Raw genomic sequence first — 22,419 nt, 5'->3', positions numbered from 1 at the left:
CCGCTCCCCCATCCAAACAATAAACAATAAAATGCTGGACTGAGCTGGGCTTTTGGTCAAGTGGAGAATGCAGTGTCCAAAGGGGTGTCCAAGCGGTGCAGGGGCGACCAACAAGTGTCCAAACAAGTGTCCAAAGGGTGCAGGGTGGTCGACCAAGAAGTTGTATTTAGGTCCAAGTCGAGAATGCAGTGCCCAAACGGTGCAGGGGTCATCAACAAGTGCCCAAACGGTGCAGGGGTTATCAACAAGTGTCCAAACGGTGCAAGGGTCATCAACAAGTGTCCAAACGGTGCAGGGGCGACCAACAAGTTGTGCTTGTATTTTGTTTATTTTAAAAATGGTGTTCTTTTTTTGTTACAGGTAAATAATATAACAAAAGAATTTTTCCTGTTATTTAAAATGTTTGATGAGAATAAAGCCGGATATCTGGACACAACCATCACCACTTTTGGAGCTGCAGTAACCGTTCCCCAGAGACAGGAAGAGGCCTTTATATTATCCAATAAGATGATGAGTAAATATTATTTTTGACTTATTTTCTTGTGAACACGCTACTGACAGTTTGCCCAGACAGTGGCGTTTCGGTCGCCTCTTCATCGACTTCAAATTGTACACCAAAAAGCGTACACGGGTGAACCTGGGGTTTACGTCCCATCCGAACGACTAGATAGTTTGTTCTTGTCACTGATATCGAGCCCTGGAGCTCCCGGGTAGTTAGTCAGCCGTCACTATACTTTACCCCCTGAGCCGCCATTGCCCCACGATCGACTACTACTGAGGCGTTGTGGTTCATGGTCGATTATAGGCTAATATTGGGGCGTGGTAGTTCATGATCGATTATAGACTACTACTGGGGCGTGGTGGTTCATGATTGACTATAGGCTAACTCTTTGGCCTTTTAGTTCATGATTGACTATAGGCTACTACCGGGGCGTGGTGGTTCATGACTTAAGACTACTACCGGGGCGTGGTGGTTCATGACTGACTATAGACTAATACTGGGGCGTGGTGGTTCATGATCGATTATAGACTACTACTGGGGCGTGGTGGTTCATGATCGACTATAGACTACTACTGGGGCGTGGTAGTTCATGATTGACTATAGACTACTATCAGGGCGTGGTGGTTCATGACTGATTATAGACTACTACTGGGGCGTGGTAGTTCATGATCGATTATAGACTACTACTGGGGCGTGGTAGTTCATGGTCGACTATAGGCTAATACTGGGGCGTGGTGGTTCACACAACCTAAACAATATTTATATTATTGTGGATCGTGTAGAAAAACTATGGGCTGTGTGGGGCATGCTAGAATCTATTTGTAGTCGATTATGATTATATCGTTTAAAACTACATTGAAATCACGTGATAGTTTAGATTTTAGAGAGGTCGCAAAAACCTAAAAGAGCTAAACCTCTAACTCAATTAGAATTCAATATTGGTACATTTAGATCAATATTGATGTGGGCACTTTAAAATCACTACACGAGTCGTGTATTTCGTGTGTTTCGGGTGCCATTTGTAATGACCAAAGAAAAAACATATCCTATAAGACAATGAAGAAGTAAATAGTAATGGTTGATTTACAAACGACAAAATAATAATAATAATAAAACCTATAAAATGGACTAAGCAGACGTAAACAGATGCCGTTCAGTTTTGGTTGTTCACGTATTTCACCGAACATAAATAAAAAAAATGTTTTATAAATTGAATAACTATGACTTTATATACTTTGATATTACATTAGTATGTGCTTTTAGATCCATTTTTGTCCATTTGAACAATATTCCCTTTAACGGGCAGGAAATCTCAAAACCATGACGCGATGCGCGTCATTGCACCCACTTAATTTACCCTGTGTTATATTAAGCCAGTGGTTCTCAACCTTTTTTTGCCAACGGCACACCTTGGAACACATGAAAAAATAGCTTTGTGGTTCATAGTCGAGTATAGGCTAATACTGGGGCGTGGCGGTTCATGATTGACTATAGACTACTACGGGGCGTGGTGGTTCATGACTTAAGACTACTACTATATCGTTTAAAACTACATTGAAATCACGTGATAGTTTAGATTTTAGAGAGGTCGCAAAAACCTAAAAGAGCTAAACCTCTAACTCAATTAGAATTCAATATTGGTACATTTAGATCAATATTGATGTGGGCACTTTAACATCACTACACGAGTCGTGTATTTCGTGTGTTTCGGGTGCCATTTGTAATGACCAAAGAAAAAACATATCCTATAAGACAATGAAGAAGTAAATAGTAATGGTTGATTTACAAACGACAAAATAATAATAATAATAAAACCTATAAAATGGACTAAGCAGACGTAAACAGATGCCGTTCAGTTTTGGTTGTTCACGTATTTCACCGAACATAAATAAAAAAAATGTTTTATAAATTGAATAACTATGACTTTATATACTTTGATATTACATTAGTATGTGCTTTTAGATCCATTTTTGTCCATTTGAACAATATTCCCTTTAACGGGCAGGAAATCTCAAAACCATGACGCGATGCGCGTCATTGCACCCACTTAATTTACCCTGTGTTATATTAAGCCAGTGGTTCTCAACCTTTTTTTGCCAACGGCACACCTTGGAACACATGAAAGAATAGCGGCACACCTGGTTAAATATATATGAAAAACATTTGAATTTTGCAAAATAAAAACATGGCAAGACTGTAGACATAGACTAGTCATAGACACATAGAATGACTCAAACTAAATAAAGAAAAACACAGCTATGGACTTACTCTATTGCAGTGTTTCGTATTTCATTAGTCAAAACGCTTCTTTAGTGAGAAATTCTCTTAATGTGCCGATCAAAATTTCGCGGCACACTTAGGAAGATCTCGCGGCACACTGGTTGAGAATCACTGTACTTATGTTCCTGAAGTAACGACTGCGAGTTTCACGACATCTGGTCATTGCTTGTTTACTTCACAATTGCCGAACTTATAGCTATGTTATCTACAGAAACGTGAGCAGTAGTGTCCAATCATAGGTTGTGACATCGCGACCTCCACGGAAACCTTGACATTGAATAAACCTTGAACTTTGCAACTCGATTATCACCGGTAGACATTTTAGCTTGAAAACGCAACGATCGAGGAATCTGATAGGCTCACAAGTTGGGCTTCTACCCAAACGAAATTAGTGCAGAAATATGTAGGTTATTACGTGAAGGCCTTGATTAGATGTACGTAGTTAAAGCGAGCAATCTGATTAAAATACAGATCTATATTTCGTTTCGTTTTTTTTATACTTTCGATGGCCTACACTACATGAAGTTCTGACAAGTTATAGCGATAGGTCACGTCAGGGGTCAAAAGACCGACAGTATGACCCTATGACGTCAGACATTTGATTAACCAATCAGCATTGATGTTACTAGTGGATTACCCACAGTTCCGTGAAAAACACGCCTAAAGCTCGCCGTAACAGACCGTTTGATTGGCTTATCCCTGACACCATTCAGAACACGCGTTAAATAACAACTCTTCCAGATCCAAGTATAGTAAAGACAAGTAAAACGAAATTTTGAACTATAAAAACGAAACGAAATAGGATCTGTGTTTTAACCAGATTGGTAAAGCGAGATTAAGCCTTCTATTGAAGATGCACTGTACTAAGCCTATATTATACTTACAGGTATCAATGGATATTCGTTTGCCAATGTTCCCGGTTTGGATATGTGTTCCGGCGATAACGTAGTGTGGCACATCATGACTATTGGTCATTCTGCTGATGACGTCAGTGCTCATTTCCAAGGCCAGACGTTCGCTGACAATGGTAGAAATAGCGATACCGTCGGGTTGGTTTCAGGTTCAACAAAAAGTGTTCAAATGGTTCCTGATATGCCAGGTATATGCCGTATTTTTAAAAAAATTTCATAGTGATCGATCGCGAATATTTGATATTTAAATTAATGACGCCGGTATTCAGGGGTGTTTTCGGGGTGAGTGGGGTCGGGTGATTCGAGTGATTTAACAGAGAAAGAGAGAGAAAAATGGGGCTTAACGTCCACTCGACACAACTAGGTCATTTCGGGACTAACATATGGTTTAATTTTATTTCAATAATTCGCTTGCGCATAGGGGTCTTTGGCAGTTGGAGGAAACCGGAGGACCCGGAGAAAACCCACAAGGTTGGACAGGCGACCCTACTCCTTGTCACGTACAACCGGGGATTCGAAACCACGCCAGTCGACTCAATGACAGACTTTATGATACGGCGCGCGCGCACGCTAACCATTCAGCCATCCAACACCCCCCCCCCCGAGTGATTTAACGCGTGCGCTTTAGATTATAAGGTCTGTCATTGAGTCAAGTTGCATGGTTTTGTTCCTAAGTTTGTACGTGACAAGAGTATGGTCGCCTGGTCTGACCAACGTTGCGAGTATATCCTTTTTCCTCTTACAGCTAAAGATCCCCACGAACAAATGAAATGAAATGAAATGGAGTTTAACGTCCTACTGTTCTGCTCCTAACCTGGGCTAATGAAGACGGGCATACGCCATACAGTGTGCTATGGGGGAAATTTTGCCCGGACAGCGGCACTACGGCCTACTAGTATATCGAATTCCAACTGCCAAGGGATCTTTTACGTGCACGCCAATGTGTACACGGGACCTCGGTTTTTCGTCCCATCCGAAGGACTAGACAGCTTTCTTTGTCAGCCCCTCCGTCCTGCATCACTGACAAGGGAGAACCACGCCGGAAAATCTGGATGAACTTTCTCGGCCAATGCAGGGATCGAACACCCGACCTCCAGGCTAGCGAGCTAGCGTCTTACCCACTTAGCCACGTGATTCCCCCCCCCCCACGAACAAGAAAATTGTTGGGAGAAAATTGAACCACAGTGGAAATGAAATGAAATGGGGTTTAACCTCCTACTGCTCTGCATCGATTGTACCAATGAAGACCTCGGTGTGCTATGGCGGAAATTTTGGCAACTCTTAATTCGAATTCAGACTGCCAAGGGATATATTACGTGCACGCCAATGTGTACAAGGGACCTATGTTTTTTGTACCATCCGATCACGGCTATACGTTGGTCTTTGTCAGAAAATCGAGGTACCATGTACATTGGGATGCATGTAAAAGATCACTTAGCAATTGGAAATATATATAAGAGTAGGTCTTATCGGCGCTGCCCGGGCACAATTTCCCAATCCGAGCAGAACGTTAAGGCGTTAAATCCCATTTCATTTCATATTACAGAGCAGTCAATAGTGTTCGGGTAGCCCCCCCCCCCCCCCCGCCTCATCCCTTATCCCATATTTAAATAATCATAATAATATGCTTTGTTATATATCTTGCAGGTATTTGGGCGTTATTATCCCTTGTAAATGAACAGAACATTATGGGGATGACCGCAAAGTATACCGTTCGCCTGTGTCCTGGGCAACCATTTACTCCCGTTGCAAACATTTACACAAACATCCAGTTACCTCCTTTTAACGCGCCGGTTAGAAGATTTGCCGTTGCTGCAACCGAGGTCAATTGGGATTACGCCACCGTACAATCAGATTTTGTATCCGGGATAGGTCTAAATGATCCCAGAGCGTAAGTATTTTTGAATATATATTTTTCATATAATGCATTATTGGGTGGTACTTGGTAGTAATGGGTAGTATTAGGTAGTGATGGGTAGTATTGGGTAGTGATGGGTAGTATTGGGTAGCGATGGGTAGTATTAGGTGGTACTGTGCAGTAATGGGTAGTGATGGGTAGTAATAGGTAGTAATTGGTAGTATTGGGTAGTAATAGGTAGTATTGGGTAGTGATGGATATTAATGGATAGTATTAGGTAGTATTGGGTAGTGATAGGTAGTAATTGGTAGTATTGGGTAGTAATGGGTAATCGTGGGTAGTTTTGGGTAGTAATAGGTAGTATTGGGTAGTAATAGGTAGTATTGGGTAGGAATAAGTAGTCGTGGGTAGTATTGGGTATTAATAGGTAGTATTGGGTATTAATAGGTAGTATTGGGTAGTGATTGGTAGTAATGGATAGTAATGGATAGTATTGGGTAGTGATGGGTAGTATCGGGCAGTATTGGGTAGTATTATTATATATATATAATAATGGGTAGTATTGTGTAAATCGCCCCGCCCATGAAACAGTGTTTACTGTCTTACTGTTCTGTAATTAGAATGTCTGACATTGAGTCAAGTGGCGTGGTTTCTATTCCCCGCTTGTACGTGACAAGGAGTAGGGTCGTCTGTCCAAATTCGTGGGTTTTCTCCGGGTCCGCCGGTTTCCTTTCACTGCTAAATCAGGTGAAAAGGGGGATTTCGGGCTATAACGCATGCGTCGACTGCATAAGAAAATATCTCAACCAACCATGCAATTGAATTTGTGTTCAATTACGTCACGGTTCTGCTCTCACCGCCTTCGTTGTCGGGACTGACAGAACTTCCGCGACACTGGGTTGAAATTCTGTCAATTTACCTGTATCCTAGAGAGAGCCATGTTTCTGAAGCAACGACTACGAGTTTTGCAACATCTGGACGTTGCTAGATTACTTTACAATTCCCGAACTTATAGCTACGTTATCTGCAGACGCGTGAACAGTAACGTCCAAACAGAGGTTGGGACATAGCGACCTTGACATTGAACGAAACGTGGACTTTGCAACTCGATTATCACAGGTAGACATTTTAGTTGGAAAGCGCGAGACTTGGTATTCGCGATTATCGAGGACCCTGATAGGCTCACAAGCTGAGTGAATATCCAATCGAAATTAGTGCCGAAATATGCAGGGTATTACGTGAAGGCCTTGCTAAGATGAACGCAGTTAAAGCGAGATTAAGCCTTCTATTGAAGATGAGAGATTAGTCGATCGATATGAAACCCCAGCATGTAAATCCCCTTTCATGGCCGAAAGGTTAGCACGTGCGTGCTGTATCATAAGGCCTGTCGTTGAGTCAACTGTCTTGGTTTCGAATCCCCGGTTGTACGTGACAAGGAGCAGGGTGGCCTGTCCAACCTCGTGTTTTTTCTCTGGGTCCTCCGGTTTCCTCCCACTTCTAAAGACCCCTACGCGCAAGCGAATTATTGAAATAAACAATTTCAAAATGTCCAACCGCGTGGGTTTTCTCCGGTTTCCTCCAGCTGTCAAAGACCCCCTATGCACAATATGTTAGTCCTGAAATGACCTAGTCTGTGTCGAATTGATGTTAACCCCCTCTCTCTCTCTCTCTCTTTCTCTCTCTCTCTCTCTCTCAGAAACTCAGAAACATAAAACAATGATTAATGTGTAGCTTTATTTTTACAAATTAGTTACATGAACTCGTTATTTTCTCATTGGCGTGCACATAAAAGATCCCTTGGCAGTTGGAATTCGATATAAGAGTAGGCCATAGTGCCGCTGCCCGGGCAAAACTTCCCCCATAGCACACTGTATGGCGTATGTCCGTCTTCATTAGCCCAGTATAGGAGCAGAACAGTAGGACGTTAAACCTCATTTCATTTCATTTTGTTGTTTTCTATACCATCATACTCCACGGGTGGTCACCCCCCACCTCTCTCTCTCTCTCTCTCTCTCTCTCTCTCGCATACACACACTCTCTCCCACTTATTCTTTTACAGAGATGGAAACATCTACATCAAACACGACAACAATTTTATTGGCACTGTGTACAAAAAGGCCGTCTTCAAGGCGTATACGGATACAAGCTTCTCAACACCTGTAACACGGGGCTTCGACGCCAGTCATCTTGGAATTCTAGGCCCGGTTATCCAAGCTGAAGTTGGAGACTTTATAGAAATTCTATTTCACAACGATGCGTCAAGACCGTATTCGATGTATGCGCATGGTTTGATGACGAATAAGTCCAACGAAGGGTATTTTTACAGTGATGGTCGCCCTATCACAGGACAACATTCGGTTCAACCAGGACAAACTGTTATATATCGTTGGTACGTAGCTGCGCGATCAGGACCAGGAAAAGGCGACCCCAACTGCATTCCACATCTGTATTATTCTGCAGTGGACCGGACCCGTGACGTGGCCTCTGGATTGGTAGGGCCGATGGAAATTTGTCGTAAAGGCACGCTAGACCAGAACAATAGACGAAGGGATGTTTCTAGAGAATTCCATCTCTTGTTCAAAATGTTTAATGAGAACCTGAGCTGGTATCTGGATGACAATATCCAGCAACATGCAAAGGGACGACTAGGCACTGAATTCGATATAGATGCACTGTTTGAAGAAAGCAACAAGAAGTTCAGCATTAACGGGGAATTGTACGGAAATTTAAAGGGTCTCTTGATGTTACAAAATGAAACGGTCGTATGGTATTTATACGCGCTCGGAGCCAAGACAGGGTTGAATACAGTGCATTTCAATGGTAACACGGTTGTTAGACAGAGCCAGATGAACAGAAGAACGGACACTGTTGAAGTTTATCCCGGAATGTCAGAAGCTGTGACGATGTTTGCAGAAAATCCCGGAAGTTGGATGGTAAATAGTGACGTTGATGTTCACTTCACTTCCGGTATGATGGCGCCATACAAAGTCTTTCCATTGTAAGTATTTGTTGTTTTTTTTTGTTTTATGGAATCTGAATTCTAATTTTCGATATTTTCTTCATTAATGGCTAGCACGTATCATAAGGCCCTGTCAATTGAGTCAACTGGCGTGGATTCGCATCCCCGGTTCTACGCGACAAAGAGCAGGGTCGCTTGTCCTGTCCAACCTCGTGGGTTTTCTCCGGGTCCTCCGATTTCCTCCCACTGCTAAAGACCCCTACGCGCAAGCAAATTATTGAAATAAAACTAAACCATATGCTAGTACCGAAATTACCTAGTTTTTGTCGAGTGGACGTTAAACGCTCGCTCTATCTCTCTCTCTCTCTCTCTCTCTCTCTCTCTCTTTCATTAAAGGAGCTACATCTTTATTCTTCGGCACCTAGAAATGAACAAATGAAGGCCACAACGCATTTAACAATGTATTATGAATGTATATAAATTGATTTACATTCAACGGTTTCTGTTATTACTGTAATTTCTGATCAGCTACGTTCGGCGAATGGCAGCCTTTGGCTTCTGGTTATTCCAGTCTACCTCGACAGTATTCGTCTATAGGGTACGTTTAGCCTCGTTCATCGAGTCGTTACATTACAAATGGCGCTCGAAAGCATTCTGGTACGCGACTCGTGTGCCAGTTAGAAAATTTTGTCTTAAATGTAGGATATAAGGAGCCCATCTTTTCACAATAAGATAACAACATCATTGTTGATTTAAATTGATCATTAAGTCATGTTTGCAATGTCGAAGACTGTGGATGATGTTGAGTTGTCTTCTTTAAATTCTCATTGCATCATTTTAGCGCAATAGAAATTCCTTGCAATATCGTGGCAGATTAATCTGTGATAGTAATATCGGTCCATATGTTGAATTGGAATTTCGTCAGTCTATGCTGTTGCCATTCTGATATGGACGAACAGATTCAACAGGTCTATTTTAACTCCGACTGACTGCAAGCTAGAAGGTTATTATGCATTCGGCAAACCTCAGCAGATTCCAGTACTCTACATCTAACCTCGGCTGTATGACGAAGTCCGCCAATGGAACTACTTTCGAGTTTCCGAATGACCGACGGCGTTGCCCATGTCCACGCTTTTGAAGAATGTTTTATCATACAAATATTTCAAAGTCTGAAACTGTTTTTCTTTCAAGTTTATCCGATTTTCTTCAAACAAGGACATCTTTGCACTGAAATTTCTACACAGGCTTTGAACGACGCAATTTTTTAAAAGCGGCAAGTTTTCTTAATAAGTAAACCGGTGCCGTATCGCAATTGTATAGGCGTAGGTACATATCACTTACCGTCATACAGCCGAGGCTAGATGTAGACTAACGGAATCTGCCGAGGTTTGCCGAGTGGGTTATTATGTAGCGTCACACTGATCCGCAGTGAATATTCGCTAGGCCGCTACAATCATCGATGTGACTTAATGAGCCAAAAATATTAACTTTTTCCCCCCCGACAAATTAAATTCTAAAAAATTAATAAAGACGTTTGAAGTATTTGTACGTAAAAATTATTTCCTATTTAGTGTAAATGGGTATTAAAATGAGTAAAACCAGTAGCGTCTTATGTAAACAATGTGGGCGCCTTTGAGCCAATGATTGACGCCGCGTGATGTGACGTACGTGTTGAAGGCCGTCATCTTTTACAGAGATATTAGAAGACTTTCGTAATCCTCTGTGAAACAGATTGGTGTAGCGTGTTTCTTAATTAAATAAACTAAGCACAGATTAAAGATACATTATGTAAGATTTAGATAAAGAACTGACCATTCTCGCTATAATCTTTCAAAAATAGATAATGCAAAATGAATATATCCAAAATTTCATTCAAATTACTTTATTTGGAGCGAAGTTATCAATGGTTGTAGTTTTGAGAAGGTGTGTGCATTGATCGTTACCACCGTACTGGTTATTCGAGTCTTTGGCTCGCTTCTCCATTTTTAAATGAAATCATTAAATGACCGAACCGTTATAATCATTAGGGACTATATGGTTGCGCGTAGGGGTTTTTAGCAGTGAAAGGAAACCGGAAAAAACCTAAGAGGTTGGACAGGCGACCCTACTCCCTGTTACGTACACGCCACATGACTGAATGACAGACTTTCTGATCCAACGCGCACGCATTAACCATTCACCCCCCCCCCCCCAAATTTTAACGTCAGCTGTTTATCAGAATTGGGTTGAGCAACGTGGTGCACAATAAAGCTTCGTTTCGTGTCGATATTTAAAATAGCACTAATATTATTGTCTAAAAACCCATATTTCATACCAGACAGACATTTAGTGTGCTATAAATCTTTACTTTGAGACTACTTCGTGACTTTCCCGTGATTGCCGTTTTGGTGTCAGAAATAGAGTTAAGACCCTTGTGATTGACAGTAGCGTGTCGCTTTCTGGCGGAAATAAACTGGTAGTAAGCTTTTCCCTCCCCTCGTCAGTGATGCAGGACGGAGGGCCTGACAAGGACAGCTGTCTAGTCGTTCGGATGGGACGAAAAACCGAGGCCATGTGTACACATTGGCGTGCACGTAAAAGATCCCTTGACAGTTGGAATTCGATATAGGAGTAGACCATAGTGCCGCTGTCCGGGCAAAACTTCCCTCATAGCACACTGTATGGCGTATGTCCGTCTTCATTAGCCCAATTCGGAGCAGAACAGTAGGACGTTAAACCTCATTTCATTTCATTTCATTTCATTGTCCCATAAAGGATGTTAAACACCTATTTCATTTATTTAAATAAAACAAAAACAAATAAAAGAAAGGTATTTAATAGCCATTTATCCTTGTCAAGGTGTGGAGAACATTTGTGACGTGGCTGGTGGTGAAAAAAAGAATTATACAATGCGCCCTATATTCATGTCAACTTTATAAAATAGTTTAGGAAAACAATTGGACACATTTGACGAGTTGATGTCACATGACGTTTAGGTGGAATGTAAAAGACCTTCTTGATTGACAAGTTGTCGAAAAGGAAAAAAAAGAACAAATTTTCACTTGATCAATCAAAATGTTTGTATGTATATATGACACTCATCATTGAGAGAGTTGACATCGGTACGAGTTAATTACCAAACTGATCAGCTGTGAATATTCGCTTGGTCGCTAAAATTACTGAGAGAGAGAGAGAGAGAGAGAGAGAGATGGGGTTTAACGTCCACTCGACACAAACTAGGTCATTTCGGGACTAACGTATGGTTTAATTTTATTTCAATAATTCGCTTGCGCATAGGGGTCTTTAGCAGTGGGAGGAAACTGGAGGACCCGGAGAAAACCCACGAGGTTGGACAGGCGACCCTACTCCTTGTCACGTACAACCGGGGAAACGAAACCCCGCCAGTTGACTCAATGACAGACCGGATGATACAGCGCGCGCGTGGTAACCATTCGGCCATCCACCCCCCCCCCCCCTGACAGGGATGAAATCGGTGCGAGTTAATTAGCTCTGAATAGTAACAAAATCCCTATTATATCCGCAGGGGTTTTAAAGTTCCCCAAATCACCACTAAATGAATTTTATTGGTAGCTTGTGTTGTCAACAGAGAGAGATGGGGTTTAACGTCCACTCGACACAAAGTAGGTCATTTCGGGACTAACGTATGGTTTAATTTTATTTCAATAATTCGCTTGCGCATAGGGGTCTTTAGCAGTGGGAGGAAACTGGAGGACCCGGAGAAAACCCACGAGGTTGGACAGGCGACCTTACTCCTTGTCACGTACAACCGGGGAATCGAAACCCCGCCAGTTGACTCAATGACAGACCGGATGATACAGCGCGCGCGTGGTAACCATTCGGCCATCCAACCCCCCCCCCCCCCTGACAGGGATGAAATCGGTGCGAGTTAATTAGCTCTGAATAGTAACAAAATCCCTATTATATCCGCAGGGGTTTTAAAGTTCCCCCAAATCACCACTAAACGAATTTTATTGGTAGCTTGTGTTGTCAACATCGGCTACAAAGAAAATCTATTAGACGTGCGGAAACCTAAGAGGTCACGTGATGAAGTATTGCAAATAACACGTGTGACTACGTTCATTGAGGAAACTGGTACAGCGATCCTCATTTTGGGTGGTAGGTCCAGTCCACGAGTCCTGTATTTCAGTCAAACCCGTGGAGATTGGTACAAGTAGAATGGATAGTTGTTGATAATTTGTGAGATAGAAATTAAATGAAATTGGGTTTAACGTCTTACGGTGCTCCTCCGATTGGGCTAATGAAGATGTACGATGAGGGAAATTGTGCCCGGACAGCGGCAATACGGCCTACTCTTATATCTAACTGCCAAGGGATCTTTTATGTGCACGCCTATGTGCACACGGGGACCTCGACTTTTTCGCCCAACATCCAAACGACTATACTCTTATATCTAACTCCCAAGGAATCTTTTACGTGCACGCCTATGTGCACTCGGGTCCTCGGCTTTTTTTCACCACCACATCCAAACGACTATACATTGAGACTATACTTTGAACGGAATAAAATGTCCCGAAATGAAATAAATAGCAATTAGTTCCACTGAAGTTAATGAGTCAATTTTGTGTTTCAGACGACAACAAGTGTGAAAAAGGCGTCAGTGATGATGGATAGGGGTGATCCATGATGTTGTGGAAGATCAACGGAGCTGTGTTTTGCCAAATGTAACCCAAAAATTAATGGATAGGGTTAACCTATATGTGTATCTGTATTGTTAACTGTTTATGTCCAAGAAATCCTACAATAATTGTATAAATTATAAAGCATAGGGGTTCATATATAATTTTGCAACTTCTTCAAGGACGACCATCTTGGCATCCCCACCCATCCTCTACTGGATGCCTGAGTGGGAATAAAATGAAACGGGGTTTTAATGCCCTACCATTCTGCACCAACTGGGCTAATCAAGACAGACATCAAGTAATGTGTTACGTGGGGAGGGGGGATTTTTTCCAGGGCAGCGGCATTTCCGCCTGTTCTATTTCGAATTCGATTTGTCACTGAGTCATGTTACCTGTTTTCAATGGAAGGTTCGAACCGAGGATTGTACGCGTGACTTTTCTCGACGCATTCAGAACTTTAATTAATTGTTTGAATAGACATTGGCATGTAAACCAAAACAGAGCCGTTGAAATAAAATAAAGATATTGATAAATAAGAATAATAAATGTCCATTTAAACTAAACCATTTCTATAGCGCCAAAACTCCACAGAACTTATACTTGTTGCGCTTCAAATATGGTGACAAATTTAGATCACCGGTAGTTTTAAAGTATCCAGTCGTCATCTGAGGGATTGTGAAATCTCGAAAAAAAAATATCAGTCCAATAATGATTCCATTCTATAATTTCGCAACATTCTGCATCTTATGCCTAGCCCACATTCCGCCGTACGTGCTACTACGGGGGAGATTTTAGTATAGTAAACTCGTGCGTGAGATTTACGCGTTACCCGCGTGTGTTCGGCAGCGTAAAGATCGCAGACTGGCCGTAGAGACTTTTGGTCCTGCACCCGGTTTCTTGCGGCTGGTCTGCGAACTACCAAACCCTATGACCCGTGCGGGTCGAACCGCGTACGGTGGTTTGTGGGCTAGGCTTTATGCCACGCAAAAGTTCTGTGTAAAATATTTGGACTGGCCTCTGTTTAATTCGAATTGTCCAGAAAATGCGAATTAAATCAACGGCGTTAATTTTAATGATTTTTTTGACGAACCCATGTGCTTTTATCTTTACACTTGTCTTAAAACATTTATGATTGCTTTATCCTTTTTATCTGTGTATAATTAAATTACGATTAAAATTTCGTTCCGGGTGTTATTTCTGATGTGTATTATACATTTTAATGTAACCTACCTTCTCTCACAATTATAGTATACTAGCAAGAGATCCACATACAATCTGATTAAAATACATCTATATTTCGTTTCGTTTTATTATACTTTCGGCGGCTTCAATACATGAAGGGGGCACTCGATTGAACGTTCCGGAATTAAATTCTCTCAATTCCAAAAATAATGTCAATCGAGTGAAAAGGAGAATTTCAGAGTACAGCGCATGTGCCGACTGCATAAAAAATATCTCAACCATCTCAACCAATCATGACAGCTGAAAGATATTTGTTACTTAAAATACGTCACGATTCTACTTCACACCACCTCGGTTTTTGGGACTGGCAGAACTGTGACAGGGCTGAATTCCGTATCACTTGATTGCAATTCTGTCAAATCGGGACTTTCAGGACTGACAATCGAGCACCGCCTAAGTAAAGACAAGTAAAACGAAAGTTTGAATTATACAAAAACCGAAACGAAATAGGATCTGTGTTTTAATCAGATTGATCTACATACGAAAAGTCAATGATATTCTAACACACTTTCTGTCAGTGACAGTTCTATATTCGTATAGTAGTTCGGAAGAGACGAAAAACCGAGGTCCCGTGTACACATTGGCATGCACTTGAAAGAACCTTGACAGTTGGAATTCGAGACAAGAGTAGACCATAATACACTGCATTATTACCGTCTTCATTATCCCAGTCGGCGCAGAAGAGTGGGACGTTAAACCCCATTTCATTTCATTTCTTTGTATATCAACCTGTCATAATATTATAACTGGAAACTGTTTAACGACCAGTTCAATTGGTTTGGGTTAAATTTACTACTGCTGCCCTACAGTAAGGCGCCAAAATATCATTTGACATAAAAACCAGCAGCTTCCCTGAATACGTAAAAAAATATATAGAAAATATTTATTCTTGATTCCATAATATTTTCAGAAATTCTATAAATTCTTATTTTCTGCTTTTGAAATAGGTTATATTATTACAGTGGATAGCCCCCTTTTAAATATTCGTATTGTAATATAATCAAAAATGAAGCTATTGTACTAAAAACGGAATTATAAATGGTGTAAAAATTTCATTTGTTAAAAGGTTGTGATTTATTTCTTTATTTCAGTTGGCACTCACCACTGTTCTTGTTGGTTTTTTTAATACAAATGGACGCACAATACACAATCTGATTGATTAAAATACAGATCTATATTTCGTTTCGTTTTTTATACTTTCGATAAAAAAACCGAAACGAAATAAGACATGTGTTTTAATCAGATTGCCCACTACATTATGGGCAGGTTGATTTAAAGATGCATTATGTAAGAGCTAAATCTGCCTATTGCTGGTCTTTATTTTGGCTTCAAATGTTATATAAACTATTATTTAGATACATATTCACATGCCAAGCCTATAATCAACTCTTTAGATAATCGGATGGTCGAGATTTTGAATGGATTGAAATACGATCGCCATTAAGAGGCTTGCCACGTTAATAAATAATCTCTGTCACATCTTTAATTTGAATGAAATTTTCAATATATTAATTTTGCATTATCTGTTTTGGAATTATTATAACAATATTTCATTATGCATCTTTAAAAATCCGAGTCCGCCAGGATAGCGAGCGAGCATCTAACTGGTTCTACTCCACTAACCATTGGGTCGATCCACGGGGTTTTCACGAATTCAAATTATCTGCCCTTGATGTAACTTGATTCTACTAATCAATCAAAAACAGTTCACATACCAGTCTTGGCGTCATTGTTTACGTTCACTACAATAATCTTTGTTGCAATGAAATGCGAGTTACTTCCCTTCGCCCACTCGATTGGTAGATAAAAATATCAGAAGTATCAAGGGCGGATAATTTGATTTTGTGTGGATGGACCCAGGGGTTAGTGGAGTAGCGCGGAACGATACCACTGTGGATACCGAGAATGATCAGACATTTAATTGCAACAAAGAAATGAAATGAAATGGAGTTCAACGTCTTACTGTTCTGCTCCTATACTGGGCTAACGAAGACGGGCATACGCCATACAGTGTGCTATGAGGGAAATTTTGCCCGGGCAGCGGCACTATCGCCTACTCTTATATCGAATTCCAACTGCCAGGGGATCATTTACGTGCATTCCAATATATACACGGGACCTCGGTTTTTCGTCTCATTCGAAGGACTAGACAGCTGTCCTTGTCAGGCCCTCCGCCCTGCATCACTGACAAGGGGGAAACACGCCGGAAAATCTGGATGAACTTTCTCGGCCAATGCAACAAAGAAAATAAATTTAGTGTAGATCAGAAATCCAATATTCGATAGCATTCTTCGATTCACTGAGTTGAACAAAGCGTATACATTTCAATCAGATCTGATAAATGTTGCCTCTATAGAGTTCGCAAGATGTTTTAAAATTAACCCTAGTAGGCCATCTTTGACATAAACGTCTAAACGTCACATTGATTTTAGGCGGGTTGGGGACAGGGTCAATAACATGAATTCAATTATTTTAGCACTTAAGCCCAAAGTGACACCATTGTCACACGTGTAGGACCATCTAGAGTTAGTTTGATGAACTAACAAGAGCACGCCACCCTTTCCAAAATGGCAACTATTAATTTTAGGAAATAATTGTAGGCATGGAAAATACCTTGGGGTTCAAGCGGGTAAACAAGGGTGATAACTCTAGAAGTAATCTCCCCGGTTGCTGCTAATCTGTGTCTCTAATCTGTACAATGCACATACGTTTCAAGCAGATGGGATGATACTAGGGCACTCGCAAGATCCGTTACACTAATCTGAATAATGCATATATATATAGAGAGAAATGGGGTTTAACGCCTACTCGACATAAGTTTCAATTTTATATCATTAATATATTTGCTTGTGCGTAGGGGTCTTTAGTCTGTGGGAAAAACCCGGGAACCTGGAGAAAGCCCACAAGGTTGGACAGACGAACTACTTCATGTTACGTATGTGGTCTAACGCGCAAGCCTTAAACCATTTGACCACCCAACCCCCATTAATAATGGATATAACTTTTGTCATCCAATAGTACCCGCTATTCCGCAAAGTGAACAACGGCCAATACTTATAAATTGTTGAAATTCGAAAGGCTTTTGTGTCTCACACATCTGAATAATGTAAATAAATTCGAAATAGATCATATAAGAATTGTGTTAGCACGTTCACCAGGTTCTTCAAGTAATCAAGGGCAATAACTTTGTAAGTTATTATCAAAAATACATCCAATCCAATACAGTAATATAAGCAACTTGTGTCAATATTTAAAAAAATATGTGGTAATAAATGTGGTTTGTAGAGTGTTTACACTGTACTGGGTGACCGTGGCTGGAGCTTCGCCTAGTATCCCTAAAATCAGCTACAGACAAACGTACGCCACATCAAACCAATAAAGCATGTTACATACATGGGGGTTAGATGGACGAATGCATAGTGCATGTGCGTTGTATCATAAGGTCTGTCACTGAGTCAACTGGCGAGGGTTCGATTCCCCGATTGTATGTAACAAAGAGGGTCACCTGACCAACCTCGTGGGTTTTCTCCGGTTCCTCCGGTTTCCTCCAACTGCTAAAGACCCCTACGAGCAAGGGTATTATTGAAATACAATTGAACCATGTGTTAGTCCCGAAATGACCTAGTTTGTGTCGAGTGGACGTTAAACTCCATTTCTTTCGTAACCATTGACATGATAAATACCATACGTTAATTTCAAAATGTCCAACCTCCTGGGTTTTCTCCGGTTTCCTCCAACTGTCAAAGATCCCAATGCACACTATGTTAGTCCTGAAATGACCTAGTCTTTGTTGAGCGAATGTTAACCCATATCTCTCTCTCTCTCTCTCTCTCTCCTACTACCAATAAAAGACGGCGGTCTCTTGTTTACACTCGATCAACATAGATCGATAAAGATACAATTTATCATAACTTTGCAACTACTGAGCGGACCTGAACCATATTCCGACTGATATTCCCATTAGAGTTTCAACTTCCACATTATGGTAGTTTGCAAGGGATTCCTATACCGCCAAATGACGTATCGAGTCTTCAACAAGTCTATTATAGTATTTACACACCTCCAAACTATGTTATAATAACAATTATTCATATTTAATGGATTTCTAGGTCATATAAAAAAAAGCATATTTTTTTCAATTAAAAATAAGTTTTTAGGTTGTACATTATGACGTAATGAACCTGTAGATGATAGGCCTATGTCTTTTAATAGTTCTTAATTTTGTATTATATGTAATAGACGTATTTTAGATATTGTGTAATTTTAAATATAGTGTAATTTTGAATATCATGTAATAAAAGTATTTTGAATATTGTGTAATTTTGAATATCATGTAACAAAGGTATTTTAATACCTGTGACAGTTCATATTGATTTGGAACAGTTTCTATATACAAACATATGCTAATTTGTATGATTAGTAATGCCACCGATGTCCATCCATCAGTCCGACCTTGTTTAGTAACACCACCCGTGTCCATCCATCAGTCCGACCTTGTTTAGTAACACCACCCTTGTCCATCCATCAGTCCGACCTTGTTTAGTAACACCACCCTTGTCCATCCATTCGTCCACTGTGTTTAGTAACACCACCCTTGTCCATCCATTCGTCCTACTGTGTTTAGAAACACCACCCTTGTCCATTCATTCGTCCTACTATGTTAAGTAACACCACCCTTGTCCATCCATTCGTCCTACTGTGTTTAGTAACACCACCACTTAAGAACACTTCGGTAGAGTTAAAATAATTCAAGAATATGAGATCAAAATGTTGCCGTGGATAGTCGTTGAACTCAGCCGAATCTAGAATCTATATAATGCAAAGAAGCACATTTTGCTATACATTTTAATTCTATATGTAATCTGATAAACCAAATGCAAACGATTTTTGTCAAATATTTGTCCCAATTTCAAATAAGGGGTTTCCATATATCCCTTTAGAAATTCTAAACTGGGGCGCAAAGCACCAGATGTTACGTATTACATTGGTCCCAGGAACCGAGCCACATCAGATACCGAAGTGGGCTGAATCTTTTTCTACTGGAGGCAGACTACCATTAAATTTCAGCATCTCGGTACCCAATTGTAGTTCGTCTATTTGTAGCAATTCTCTCTCTCTCTCTCTCTCTCTCTCCCTCTCTTTTCTCCCCTTTTACATGCCCATTTTTGTTGATTTTTTGGTCTAGAATGGACGAAGAGGGTTTGAATTAACATTTTCTGCCAGGTTTTGGTAAATATTTATGATTTTGAGGCGGAAGGATAACGGGGTTATCAGGTTGGCTACGGCGATATGTACGGCAACTAGTTACATGTTTTTAGTATGCTTCTTCAAGTTTGTGTATCTCAAAATTTTGGTGGTCAACCTCATACAATTTTTAATGCAAAGACATGACCATTTGTTCCTCTGTCTGTAGTGAAAAGCATTCAGCCCAACGAAAATTTGGAGAAAAGTTGGAGGTGGGCAAAGGGGCCAGAATTAACATTGAAGTCAATGTGAAATTTTAATTAAAATGGTGGTCTGCCTCCTACTCTTTAAATGAAGTTGTCTCCCATGTTTGATAAAAACAAGGACGGCCACTCTACCTCCAAAATGGCCGAACCCAAAGAAATTTTGACAGCAATGATTCCTGTTGTGATGGATTTCTTAGATATTGACTTGGATGATGTGTTATTTTCAGACGTTTTATCAGATTCGCAAATAGGCGATGTCGTGACAGCGGTTGTAGTGAACCATTATCAAAACAAAGTGCAAAGTACAGCAGAACCGAATGACAAAACAAGCGATGAAGACGATAAAATCGAAAGTAGCGATGACAGTGTTCGCGTTGACAGTGATCCATGTGTGGCATTACCATCCAGTTTGCCCAATGGTTGGTCTGTTTTGCCGCCAGATAAATTTAGAGCTATTTATAGAATTTCGTCGCCTGTATTTGAACAATTTCTTAAATTATTTATTGATAAATTAGTTCCGCTTGCAATTCCAACGTCAACGAAAGTCACCACGGGAAAAAATGACATTGTCATTAGAGACGAACTCAAACTTTTGATTATGCTAGAATATCTTGGATCCAATTTACCAATAAGTAAATTATCTCAGAAATACAACTTATCAGAGAGCGCGATACTGGAAGCTGTAACCATAGCAATATCTGTGATATATCAAAATATGTTTTTATTTATTCGATGGCCGAAGCCAGAGGAGATTTGTGATTCGGCTCTATGCAACCCGCTAGAACAGCCAGGATTTTCAAACTGTATTGGTGCGATAGACATTTGTCAGGTTCGCATCAAAACACCTCAAGACAATGAATCATTTTATATGAATAAAACAGGAAAATCTTCAGTAGCATTACAGGTACACGTATATGGATGTATTATAAATTGGCTATCAATCATGATGGTTGACCTGCCATACATAGGCCTACTTATACTGATATCTAGGTCATTTACATCTCCTTGAGATATTCATCAATTTTTTCTATTTATCTGTTGTTGTTTTTTTTTTGTTTTTTTAAATTTCAGGCTACTTGTTACCGCATGGAGGGGGGAAGGAAGGCTTTTTACAACTCCTTGTGATATATTTATACATTTTTAAAAAAAAATGATCTGGGCTTTAATTGTTGGTTTTTTTTTCATTTCAGGCTGTCTCAGTTCTGGGACCATAAGGGGTTGTGTGTGTGTGTGTGTGTGTGGGGGGGGGGTCCCTGGCATGTACATCATTTAGTAAGGAGTTGTTCATCACATTTTTTCAAATTTCATTTCAGGCCGTCTGTGACCACAAGATGAACTTTCTACATTGCTGTACAGGTTGGCCAGGATTAATGGCAGACATGGCTGTATTAAAAGACTCTGACATCTTTGAGGATGTCCAGAAAGATACAAACCGTTATTTCCCAAATGGAACATTTTTAATAGGCGATCTCGCGTATCCTTTGTTGGATTGGATCATGACCCCTTACGAGGAAACGCCAGACGACAGTTACTTAAAATACAACCACGTTCATTCCCAGATTCTTGATTTAATTACTCAGACTTTCCAGAGACTCAAAACCAGATTTCCGAGACTCAATTATGTGGAGAATGGTAAGATGGAGGAGGTTGTGAAAATTGTATTAGTGTGTTGTGCTCTGCATAACTTTTGTCAGAATGCGGGTGATGTCATGGAGGGGGAGACAACTCCGATCGAACCTCATGTTTCCATAGATACATTTGTTACAGAAGCTGAATGTTTACTCCCAGTGGAGGAAAGTTCCGTTATTAAAAGAGACGAAATCAGAGACATTATTAATTCTTCTGATTCAATTCTAGTTGTTCACAAAGAGGATGACGTCTCGTGATTAAATGAAATGGGGTTTAACATCCTACATTTTGCACCAAATGGGGTTTGAAGACCATTTGACGCAAACTAGATCATTTCAGGACTAACATGGTTTAATTTTATATCGATAGTTCGCTTGCTTGTAGGGGTCTTTAACAGTGGGAGGAAACCGAAGGACCTGGAGAAAACCCACAAGGTTGGATAAGCAACCCTACTCCTTGTCAGGTTCACGTGGGAATCAAAACCACGCTACATGACTCAATGACAGACCACTCAACCTCCCATGCCCAATAGTGTCCAGACTCTTACATGTATTTTGAAATTCCAACTGTCAAGGGTTCTTTTACGTGAATGCCATCACGTTTCAGTCCCTTCTGGGTTTGCTCCCAGTGTTGACTAAGAAAGTTCAGTGCAATGTGGACAGATATTTTTCCAGGGTCACATGTACAAGTTCGCGTGCACGTGAAAGAACCCTGACAGTTGGAATTCGATGGATAGACGGCAGTAGCCCCACTGCCCTGACAAGATTTCCCTTAGAGTACACTACATGGTATATGTCTCTGTCTTCCTTAGCCCAGTTCTGAGTTGGTGCAGAACCCCATTTCATTTCAATCCATCGACACACTGATTCGATCTTACAGATTTGGGATCATTTGTTTCTCGTTAAAGTGTCAGAGGATCTTCTCTAAACAGGTAGATTTGGGACTAAA

General features: G+C 40.6%; 2 protein-coding genes across 2 annotated transcripts; both read left to right on the top strand.

Moving 5' to 3' along the window:
* Positions 1-365: 365 nt before the first annotated feature.
* Positions 366-15,444, top strand: LOC130012337 (hephaestin-like protein). Its single transcript, XM_056100045.1, has 5 exons — positions 366-514; positions 3,669-3,881; positions 5,341-5,584; positions 7,611-8,549; positions 13,102-15,444. The coding sequence occupies exons 1-5, from the start codon at positions 400-402 to the stop codon at positions 13,115-13,117; spliced, it is 1,527 nt and encodes a 508-aa protein (XP_055956020.1). The 5' UTR covers positions 366-399; the 3' UTR covers positions 13,118-15,444.
* A 4,521-nt stretch (positions 15,445-19,965) lies between these two features.
* Positions 19,966-22,389, top strand: LOC126816188 (putative nuclease HARBI1). The gene is made up of 2 exons (XM_050542454.2): positions 19,966-20,746; positions 21,156-22,389. Exons 1-2 carry the CDS (start codon positions 19,982-19,984, stop codon positions 21,726-21,728), a joined length of 1,338 nt encoding a protein of 445 aa, XP_050398411.1. The 5' UTR covers positions 19,966-19,981; the 3' UTR covers positions 21,729-22,389.
* Positions 22,390-22,419: the final 30 nt, after the last annotated feature.

This window comes from Patella vulgata, chromosome 3, assembly GCF_932274485.2.
Source record: "Patella vulgata chromosome 3, xgPatVulg1.2, whole genome shotgun sequence".
In the NCBI taxonomy this organism is placed as follows: domain Eukaryota; kingdom Metazoa; phylum Mollusca; class Gastropoda; family Patellidae; genus Patella; species Patella vulgata.
Note: the sequence above shows the minus strand (reverse complement) of the source record. Positions and strands in the feature narration are given on the sequence as shown.